Source organism: Pseudomyrmex gracilis, unplaced genomic scaffold (genome assembly GCF_002006095.1).
Source record: "Pseudomyrmex gracilis isolate BER0280 unplaced genomic scaffold, ASM200609v1 scaffold_156, whole genome shotgun sequence".
Lineage (NCBI taxonomy): Eukaryota > Metazoa > Arthropoda > Insecta > Hymenoptera > Formicidae > Pseudomyrmex > Pseudomyrmex gracilis.
In genome coordinates, this window is record NW_018020740.1 from 55,684 (window position 1) to 67,042 (window position 11,359).

The 11,359-nt window shown below is 36.2% G+C and overlaps 2 protein-coding genes across 2 annotated transcripts; both read right to left on the reverse strand.

The window, feature by feature from the left end:
* Nucleotides 1–9: 9 nt before the first annotated feature.
* Nucleotides 10–2,623, reverse strand: LOC109857357 (phosphotriesterase-related protein). The gene is made up of 7 exons (XM_020433569.1): nucleotides 2,331–2,623; nucleotides 1,962–2,124; nucleotides 1,484–1,674; nucleotides 1,060–1,218; nucleotides 800–964; nucleotides 501–718; nucleotides 10–382 (listed from the first exon to the last, which is right to left on the reverse strand). The coding sequence occupies exons 1-7, from the start codon at nucleotides 2,362–2,364 to the stop codon at nucleotides 248–250; spliced, it is 1,065 nt and encodes a 354-aa protein (XP_020289158.1). The 5' UTR covers nucleotides 2,365–2,623; the 3' UTR covers nucleotides 10–247.
* A 3,545-nt stretch (nucleotides 2,624–6,168) lies between these two features.
* Nucleotides 6,169–11,069, reverse strand: LOC109857369 (cell division cycle protein 27 homolog). The gene is made up of 13 exons (XM_020433595.1): nucleotides 10,912–11,069; nucleotides 10,143–10,218; nucleotides 9,858–10,005; nucleotides 9,394–9,765; nucleotides 8,989–9,298; nucleotides 8,713–8,904; nucleotides 8,345–8,591; nucleotides 8,077–8,257; nucleotides 7,746–7,971; nucleotides 7,504–7,631; nucleotides 7,061–7,382; nucleotides 6,814–6,961; nucleotides 6,169–6,593 (listed from the first exon to the last, which is right to left on the reverse strand). The coding sequence occupies exons 1-13, from the start codon at nucleotides 10,933–10,935 to the stop codon at nucleotides 6,466–6,468; spliced, it is 2,502 nt and encodes an 833-aa protein (XP_020289184.1). The 5' UTR covers nucleotides 10,936–11,069; the 3' UTR covers nucleotides 6,169–6,465.
* Nucleotides 11,070–11,359: the final 290 nt, after the last annotated feature.

The following is an 11,359-nucleotide window of genomic DNA, read 5'->3' on the forward strand; positions in this document are numbered from 1 at the left end:
TCAATAATCTTATTCTTTCTCAATCATATATTTTCTCGGCAATCATAAGCAAATTTATTTGCCTCGTTAATAATCTCTGGATGCGTCAATCACACACTTAACCCTTTAACTCCGACCACGTGCATAAAAAATAAAATGTGCATAAACCCAGATGCAAATATAAAGCACTTATTTCTCTGTATAACAATAAGTAACTTATAAGTACCTTAAATCACTTTATTATTGTATTTTTTGTATATTCAACGGATCATTGTCGGGCAAGCCATCTTTTGGGATTTTCAATCGTCAGCAGTTCAGTCTCTTCCGTCGTGAAGCCCCTGATTATCATGACAGGCACCACGTTATTTATGATGTGGGAGTATCCGTGGCCACCAAATTGTATCTTCAACAATCAATTAAATAAATTTCTAATTAGTAAATTTCAAATAAATTTTAATAAATGCTCTTGGCAAATGCCGTTCGACAAGATCGATCGGATAACTTTTGTGAAATGTGCGCACCAGTCTGTGTTTGGTGTGAATATCGTGACTCATGAGAACCCGATGCAGTTGATTTTCCTTCTTCAATAGCGCGACAAGGTCGACACGCTGCGCGTCTGACGGCATGGCGACCAATGGATTCAGCTGGTAGTAGGAGCACTCGACGCCAAACAGATCGAACTGAATGTAACATTTGGTGGCGTCGGCAAACTCCAGAAGCTGTTCCTCGTTTAAGGTACCTTGTACATGTATGAAATTCGTTTAATTCGCAAGCCCAATTCGAGATGAATACAAAAACAAATTTTCACATAAGATCTTACGATCGATATGGGACATGATCGCTTTTTCGGAATTGCCACCGGCCTCTTGATACAACCGCAGTATCTCCGCGGGTGCGGACGCATCCCTTCCGGGATGAAAGCTCACGGGACAACGCAATTGTTCTTGCAACTCGCCGGTCGCGCGAATGGCGCGTTTCTCGAAATCTAACAGTTTTTTTTCACATAACGCAAACAGTGTGTGTTTAATCATAAAATTTCAGTACGCGATTAAGTAACGTAAATTGTTTGTGTGGCTGCACCTTCAATTGGCCAAGAACTGCCCACTTCTCCGATACATCCCGCCTTTACCTCGGGACACTCCACGCAACCTTCCTCCAACTCTTGGCGCATTAGATTGTACATGTCTTCTTTGGTCATATTGAGCGTTGATGCTTGTTGCATGCAGGCGACGTAAAATCCTGTGGAGCCGCAAAAAATATAATTTGTTCTATTTATATTTCACAACTTTTTTGACACATATAATTTTTATAAATATTATTGTAATTGTTGCGGTCAAATTACGAAAGTCGAAAAGCGCACGAAGTCGGACGAATTTAAATTACAATTTGGCTCATCAAAATACGAAGATATTTCAAACAACGAAATAAACACGGTTGTCTTCGAGTCCACTGCAATTTAATATTCGCACAATTAAAAATGCCGATACATTGCGCAATCACATACCAGTTCCAGCGATTACATTAACACCCGTGGACTGACTTATTTGCTTCATCAAAGGAATGTTGCGGTTCAACCCGTGGCTGCTATTCTCCACGATGGTTCCACCGCCGGCTTCTTTGTACAATTCCACATCTATTTTGACAGCCTCTGCCGCGTCTTTGTCTCGAAACTCCAGATTATACAAGCTGCTGTATCTGATTAAAATTATGCGCTCAGTTACGTATTTGTTATTAAATTATTCAACCTTTTAAATTAGTAAGTAATAAAATCTTAATATACATGCAATAATTGATTAATCAAACGCGTGTTAAACTTCAGCACGAGAACCAATTATTTTGTTTGCGCTTTGTATAAAAAAAAAAAATATTTAGCAGATACAATAATATACGTCTAACAGTGTGTGTGTTGTTGTTTTAACGAAGTTAAGAACATTTATTTACGCATTTCGCAAAACTTTGAGGAATAATATAATTCGACTCACGGATACTGACGAAGATATCCAACGTTACGAAGAGACAAATTATTACCGTCGGGTATGTGTTTGATGTGTCTCGGTGGCGCTACGTAAAACTTGCAAAAATCGAGAGCGAGGTGCTCGTGCGTTAGCGTTCTGCCGAGCTCGGACAATGGTTTACTGCCTAGTACTGTGTAACAAAATAAAATTGTACGATAATCAAATGTTTGTGCTTAAATCTTTGAGAAAAGAGACCGGACAAAACTTCTCTTACATAAATTATCTTTTAATTAATTATTTTTGCATTTTAAATTATTTATTTAAGTTTTTATATATTTCTCAATATATATAAACCGGTGTGAATCGTTTCACGATAAGAACAAAGTTCATACTCACCAGTTTCGACGCTGCCCGAATAATTTCTGGCCATTTTCACACACGTGAAACCACTCCTACAATCCAGAGATAAAATTCACTTTTTAAAAATGTTATTCTGTTATCTCTTTTTTTTCTGCATAAACTTGATGTTATTTCCGTTGCAACGCAACAAGAAACTAGAATATAAAAGCACATAGAACGGTCTTATAAGCCGTATAACTGTTGATATGATATGATCACTGAGAGTGGGAGATCCATGCGCTAACATTTTACTCTCGAACTGTCTGTGCGCATGCGGTACCTGCGTTATCGATTACATAATCGACCTGCTATCAATCTCGACAGTTTGTTCTACTTCTGCTTGAAATTTTCAAAATTCATATAAAACATCGATATTTGTTGCTGTATCTTGTTACAATATAAAGAAAAAAATAAACATTCTTTCTACTTGTTACATCTTTTGTTTTTTGTCCGTGAAAGATCTAACGATATTTATTATTGCGTCAAAACTGGTTTTACGTGCTACGTTACTGACGTGAAATATAATTTAAACATTGATATTTGCATTGCGCATGGAAATGATCGTTAAATCCAACGGCTCTATTTTTTTTTTTTTTTTTTTTATCGCAGATTCTACTTTTCTAAACAATATGTAGCTAATCCTTCGCGGGAAACATCTTTTTATCAGTTATCACTTATAGCGTCTAGTGCAATTCTTTCTCGCCGATTAAATGCCTGTTAATATATTACTGACATAATAATAGACTTATCAGAGGAAATTTGTAATTTCACACAATTCCATGACGTTACTAAAAGATACATATTTATAATCATCGTACGTGTTATCGCAAGACGTACTTGATCTTTTCGAAGCATTTCAGAACATTGTTATTCTTTACTGAGTTTTTCCCACACCAAAAAAATATTAAGAAGAATAATGTTCAGATGTTGTGATTGTTAATGATATAAATCTTGCAATTATTTTATATACAATTTGTTAAGTAACGAACTTGTTTGAAATTAGAAAATAGCAGATATATTTCTGGAATATTTTTTGCAAATAAAATTCGCTTTATATAAATACATAAAGAGTATTTTATTATTAATAACATTAATATTTGAACACATGCTTATATAAAACAATATCATACTCATAATTTATTTATAATTAACAATTATTATTTTAAGCAATTTATTATTATATAAATTTTAGTTTAGTTTCATTTATGTGTGTGTGTGTGTGTGTGTGTTCGTTCGAAAAAATAATAAATGCGTAAGTTATTCCAGAAATAAAACCTGAATCGTGCATGTCGCCGACAAGATTAGACAAGATCTATTCAAGGCTGATTAAAGGAAAGAGATAACGAAATTTAAATTCAGAAGCAACTTTAAGTTAGTACGAGAGCACATATAAATTCAGAACGACACTTAAATTTTTAGACCAACATTTAAATTTTCACAACGATTCCCAAAAGAGCGTTAAGTTTTCATTAGTTCGCTACTTACGTTAACAAATCTGTAAATCTTGATCAATGATTTCCTTGCAAGAGCTTTAAATTTTTTTTAATCACTGAGCTTGCGTGTCTGTACGAGTGTGTGTGCGTGTAATTTTAATATAAATATATATACATATATTATTCTCTTTTATATATATATATCATATATTATAAAATCCTCTTGGTTTTCATATCATGCAGGTCGACAAAACAGCAAATCGTACGTTTTCGTAAAAAGTGCAAGGCCTTTATTTTGCACATACGTGTGTAACGAGTAATAGGATTGCCGACTTCAATTTCCTCGGTTTTTTTTTTTTTTTTTTTTTTTATATCAAGCAGACTGGATAAAGACGAGCAAACATCACATGTATAATATGCATAGTTGGTTTCTAAAATCTTTGGAAGATAGCTGTGACGTGTCATCACCGCTCGACAATAAATATGTCAGATAATAAAGTGGGATGAGTCGCGCACGCATGCCGCTTACATTTAAATATATCTAGTACAAAAAGAAGTCTAGTCTTGTTTTTTTTTTCTGTGTCCTTTCGAAGACAAAAAAAAAGAAAATAGAAAAAAAAACCAAAAACAAAAATTGTCGCGCGAAGAAAAATACATATTGATGTATTGAGTGTGAAAAAAAGAAGAGAGAGATGAAGAAACAGAGGAAATAAAAAGCGCGCGTCTAACACTTGCGTCCGACGCAATTCTCAGTCGGCATTCTTTGTCCATCTTTTTTTCGTGTCTTTCGTTTAATTACGTGTACAATATAAAATATCACGCGCGCGATACATGTTTACAAGAACATACACACTCTTTCTCTAGACCAGGAGTGGTCCATCTTTTCTTCTTTTTCTAGCCTGTCAGTGCAAAGATTGAAAATATTTCAAATGATTCACTTCGCCGCGTTATTTACAACTGGTGTATGTGCGTTTTCATATTTCTTTTCTTCCAAAAACCGAAACAAATAAGCCACAAAAGATGTGACTGTGAAAGCTCGACGTTCATTTTTTGTTCAAATCGAAATCTTTGTCGCGCGACAAACATTTTGAATACGTTGACGGTTTACGTAAGCGTAAAAAAATAGATTTCAGCAAAGCAGGATATTGTACAAACTGCATAATTTTTTATATTTTCAATTTTTTTCTGACGCACCTCTCTTCAGGCATGTTACGGGCTAATACCCACCTCTGGTCTGGACGTAATGTATGTGAATAACACGCACAAGGAATCTCTCCGCTTCGGCGAAACTCGAGAGATCGATACAATTTGCATTGTACACTTAATGTAAATACGAAAAAAACGGATATGACGGAAACGTCAAAAAATTTTGTTCAATACTGGTAGGTATTGAACATTAGTTGGGAATAACACGACGAGCGTTTCACATGTATACGTGTATATGTTTGTTGTGTGTATTTTTTTACAAATATCTGCGAGACAGGTTTATGCTAATTTTCAAATTGAGACGAGATCGAAGCCGAATGTAAGTCGCAATGATCATTGAGTTCACTTCAATCGCGACTGTGGTGTGTTCCACAAGCTCTTCCACATGTTCCGACCAAAGAATCTTATTTCACGATGAAGATTGCACGATCGTCCAATGGCCACTTCGACGCCGAGCGGCCAATTAATTTATCTCATAATCATTTTAAATCAACAATGATAATCGTAAGATATAATATAATAATATTAATAATAATAATAATAATAATAATAATAATAATAATAATAATAATAATAATAATAATGGCGCTAATAGTAATAACACATATAGCTTGTAAATACACAGTAGTAATAATTTACATTTACACAAGACTCTCTTCTTACTCGAGCGATTATAATTAATTACACTACCTACATACAACGTGGTTTTTTTTTTTTTTTACGATTACGTTATTCGTTCCTCCTTCCGCGATGTGATACCAGTCTCTATTGAACGACAAAATCTCTAATGCCTCTTCCGCAGAGCTCTCTAAAAACTCCCTTTCCTTTCTCTTTCCGTGCTTAAAAGAAAAAAAGAAAAAAAAAAAAAATCGAACTCGATTAACATCGCGATTTTTCCGTCAGCGAAGTCACGTTAAGAAGACTTGATGTACGTTATAGTACGAGACACAATTCAGAATCGCGCAAAGAAATGCAAAAAAAGGGGGGTAAACAATTACAAATAATATAAATAGTAGCAGTTAAATCGCGAAATGTACAAGTCGAGAGGAAATAGGACACGCGAATCATATCATTTGTAAGGAAACACACACCGTGTATTCATATATTATATATATATGTATAAAATCTCTCTCTGTGGAAGAAAAAAGTTTGATAATATATGCGCAAGGAAATAATATATATATAAATGATTTCTTTTCACTGTGAGAGAGAGAGAAAGAGAGAGAGAGAGAGAGAGCGAGAAAGAGAGAGAAAAAGGGAGAGAAAGAAAGAATCACATCGTATATCGTATCGAACAATTCGCAGAACTACGAATACTCAACTGAAGTCAACGATCGCATACTGATGATTCTTTTTTTTTTTTTTTCTTTTTTATCGATTCTGCAAGCATTACATCGGGCAAACGAAAAGCGATCGAGAATGACCGAAAATTCATGACACATTTATGATATCGCTTCGTTTCTCTTCACGGCACACAATCTTGCATATAGTTTTCATAAACTATCGTCGCTATCGTCGCCCTGAGGCTCGACCGAGACGTTTCCAGCGAGTGGCGCCGCGTTTCCTTCTCTACTCGTGTCGACGTCCTGTTCCATTGAATTGTTTTGCGCTTGCTGCTCATCTACGAACACGCGACAACTTCAAATAAATATATCGATCGAATTTGTGAATCTCACTATATTAACAACAAATATATCACTAATTATTACCACTAATAATTATGAGTATTAACAACACAAATTATAAAAATTTCAGTTATGTAAATATCCGTCATAAAACCGCTGATGCTTTGTTTTTTTTGCACGAATTATCCCGAACTTCGAAGTTCTGATTGCGAATACCTGATTGCGTCGGCGGGGAGTCGTCTTCTCCTTGACCCGGACTTAATATAGCCTCCTTAATTTGACTATTAACACCTTTTGGATCTAGATCCGTTGCCCAACTAAAGTACATTAATGCAAGATGGGTGTTGCCTAATTTTTTATGCACCTGTGTCGAAAAAGAAAACGAGAAATTTTAAGCGTCGTCATTTTTCGAACGTGTTGGATTGGACATTCGGTTCTAAGCCGAACAAACAGCTCCCCTTACCTTTCCTATTGAGTAATAGACTAGAGATTCTTTGGGTACAATATTTTTTAGCTCCTCAAACTCTCGAAGAGCTTCCGCGTGTCGACCGATAGAGAAGTTGATGCTCGCGCGATGGAACTTGCACAGAGTGTTATCCGGATCGTTAGCCAATGCGTTGTTCAGTGTGTTCAACGCCTGCTCGGTCTTTTTCAAGGCGTGCTGCACGACACCTATGTGGCACATTATCGCGGAATTCTGTGGATTTATTTGCAAGGCTCGTTTAAAATGCAATTCAGCTAAGCAATACTGCTCCTGTTTCGAAAATATCGTTCCCAGACCAAACCTTGAAGAGACACGTGAAAAAAAAAAAAAGAGTTTGGGTCAATTCGGAGAAGCAGTTCGAAGAGTAACAGATACGTAACGCAATGCGGCTGAAACCGGTTTTCTTTATCTCTGATACTTACCATGCATTGTAGTGTCTGGGATCGAGTCTGATAGCGTTACGAAAAGCGGTGATTGCCTTATCCAATTCCTCGGTAAGAACGTATTCGTGTCCTAGCAACGTATAAGCGTACGGAAAATTCGGATCCACCTGACATTTTCAGAAAATCGCACATTACTCTCAAACAAACGAATTAACAGCCGTACATTCTAATATTTCGCTGTTTTTTTGTTTGTTTATTTATTTAAGATAAGTGCACAGTACCTGAATAGCTCTTTGGAAAAATTTGATTGCCGTTTCATGTTCCGTTTGCGCTGAGAAAAGATTACCCGTGGCACACCACGCAGCTGCGGAATTGCGATCTTGGGAGACTAGATCCTGAGCAAGTGTGGACAACTGTACTTCCGCATGAAGATGCCACAGAACAGTGCTGTAAATCTCCATCATTTCTGTCCTCTGCGGCTCCAATTGTCGCACTTCAGCGAAAAACCTATGCGTGAAAAAGAGAAGAAAGAGAATTAAGAACGCGTTAATCAGCCATCTGTAGGGTAAAAACATTCTTAAGAAAATTTTAGTAGCTTTTTTTATCATTCACCTAGCAGCTTTTTTGTAATTCATCATTTCAAAATACGCCCGGGCTAGCATAGAAAGTACCCAACCGGTGTGATAATGCTGCGGTGGCACGATGTTCAATATTTCAATGGCCTCTGAACATTTGAATTGACTCAAGTGCTGATACGCCATGCCCAGATCTCGCAGTAAAGACATTAATCCCTCTGTAAAAAAAAATATGCGAATAAATAAAATTATTCCAAAATCCTTTGAGAAAACGACAGTTAACAAATATCGCACAAGTAACTTACCTGCTGACTGTTTTTGTAACGTTATTCCAGACTGAATATTATTTTGAGCATTAAGCGCGTTCGCATTGGCCACAGCTTTTTCTGACGTGACTGTTTCATTTTTTTCTTTTTCATTCTTATTTCTCTCGTTTAATTCGTTAAAGTTGGTTTTGTTTAAATTCGTTTTGGATTGGAGTCTCGCTTTTGTCTTACGAGACGGAGACTTCGGAGTTGCAAATTTATTCCTATTGGGTGACTTATTATTTTCCTACAATTTAAATGCAAATCATATTAAATTATCGATATGCCAAAAACGCGTAAGATAAATATATATAGTACATATGAAACGTTGAAGCTAGAAGAGAATCAGAGCAAAAACTTTTTCGTACTTTTACTGAATTGTGGCTAAAAAGTCGCGACGAGCGTCTAACATTGGTGCTCTGAAATGTCGGCGACGGCGGTGACGTCGGATTAGCAGTTGTCACTGTCATAATATATGCGGTATTGCTCGCATTACCTGACTGTGAAAATACTGACTTGCCTTGCTGCAACGGTGTTTCTTTCCTCGACGAGATAAATTGCTGAAAAAATTTATAAGCGCGCAAACATTGAGTTGCCGTATCTGTTATTTTTCAACGAATGAACTTGTGTTACTACTTCCTTACCCCTACATGAGCTCTCAAATTGCTGACGCGTTTTGCTAAACTCTTTTGATCGTTGGTTTCCGTGAGAGTTGTGTGCGTCGGTGGCACCGTTTGTTCAGGTGTATTGCTTTCAAGTGGTAAAATACCGAAACTAGGTGTAAGCGGACTCATAGGATTGCTCAACATGCGATATCGCGATAGCTTGGCTTTCGACGGAATCGTATAGTTATTGTGAACAGACGTGTTTTGCGGAGTCTCTTCGACAGAGGAATAGCGTATTTGAGGCACCTGACCTCCATTTATTAGTGTCGGTGTTACCTGCACGGATGTGCTGTTTACAAATAAAATGTGTTAAAAAGAATTATATATAAGTATATATATGTATATAATATATGCACGCATCTTGTACACACAAAATATACGTACACGTTAGTGCCATTAGACACAGATGTGTTTCCAGAAATGATGAGATCCGGCTCAGAGACATAGTTGAGCGTGGACGCGGTACCATGGCACATAGCAAAGGAATCTAATTTGTCTAACTGAAAAACTTTGGTGGGATCTACTTTTTCCCCAACGTTACAGAGTTCCTCAAACGAATGCCAGAGAAAAGGATTCAATTTTAAAGCTAACTTGTGTGCTTCATTGCCTCTGGCAGTGCGCATCATCTTGTAATATATCTTTGCAATTATCTGTAGGGAAAAACATGCTTGTTCCCCAAACTGGGTTATTATTTCTTCCAAATTTTTCAACTGCTTGTAATATCCGCCAATTATTGCAGCTTCTGCTTCAGCATATCTATATAGAGTTTTTGTTTTAAATAAAAGATATATATTTTTCTAGATACACATACTTGCAGCAATAAACAAATATCACATGTGCACACTTACTTCTCTAGATCGTAACAACATTTTGCCAGTAAAAATCTGCACTGTGCTGAATTGGGTGCCTTCTGGGATAACAAGGCATAAGCTTGTCTAATCCGACCAGAACGGTAATAACATGTTGCCAAAAGAAACAAACTTTCTTCTGTGTCCACTGTGTAATAACATCAATATAAGCAAAAGTTGTGAAAAATACAAAATGATATGTACAATATACAGATATATATGTCCAATATAGAACATAGAGGAAAACAGTTCTAAATCAAATAAAGTTACACCATTTTTTTTTACCTTCTGCACATAATCTTTCTGCCAAGAATATAGCATCCGGATAAGCATAATGATTCAAACAATGCCATATGGCTGCCTAAAATTTAAAAAAATTGCATTTTAGCAGTTACATTTATTAGTTACTGAAAAACATGGTTGTACTTTTACTACAACTTTTTTATAAATACAATACTATAAATGCTGTAAAACACAAAGACTGATATAGTTTGTTTGTACTATTTTCATTATTGAATTAATAAAGATCAATGTGCAATTACAACATTAAATCTTCTTGCTGCGCACAGTTGATATACATAGTATTTATATCTGGGTTAATAAAATATGTACATACATAGGTATAAGGTAATTTCTAACACAACTGATAGAAATAAACTCTGATATTTAACCCCATTTTACTTATATTGTACAATTAAATTAATCTCACTATCAAACATTAGCCTATTGAAATTCATTAAATATGATGAAATCTCATGCTTATTTATAGTCAAGCCGTCTCTTTCCTGTTGTTTTCTTTGCAAAGCAAATATTCGTAAGGATGCGTTCATTTGAACACAAATAAGAAATCAAAGAAAAATCGGAGCATAAAAACGTTTCGTTCCGATGAAAGAACAGGCGATTTCATAAGTGGCCATTTAACGTAATCAAAACTGCGTGCAAATTGGTTAACAAGACGTCAATAGTGTGGTAAATGTGGATGCGGTCCGATATGAAAAAAAATTCGCATGTCACATTCAATAATGGAGAAATTGGATCGAACACTTTTTTTTACCTGCACTGGTTCCTGCACAATCATCGTTCACACCAGAGCGTGTTCGAAGAGCCGCTGTTCTTCTATGACTGTTTTTCCAGTGTGAACAGAGAGAAGACTGAGAGCGGCCAGGGCCATAAGAGAATGTGTAATCGCTTTTCCGCCCTGTAAGCCAGCGCAATGTCCACGGGTGGTGCACATTGGCAACTACGGGTAAGGGCCTCCGCACAAAACTCTTTCGTATAGCGTTAGGGTTGATTTATAATAGCCGTAACCGCTAACTTAGGTCACTACTGTCGTAAAAGTTGGGAAGATAGGAACTACTTACGTACTTTTGTTCATAATTGAAGGTTTGTTTTTTTTCCCCCCGAACTGGCTGCACTAGTTCACAGTCTATCTTTTTCTTTCTAACATGGATAAAAAAAGATGGACTGTGAACTAGTGCAGCCACGGAAAAAAACAAATCTTG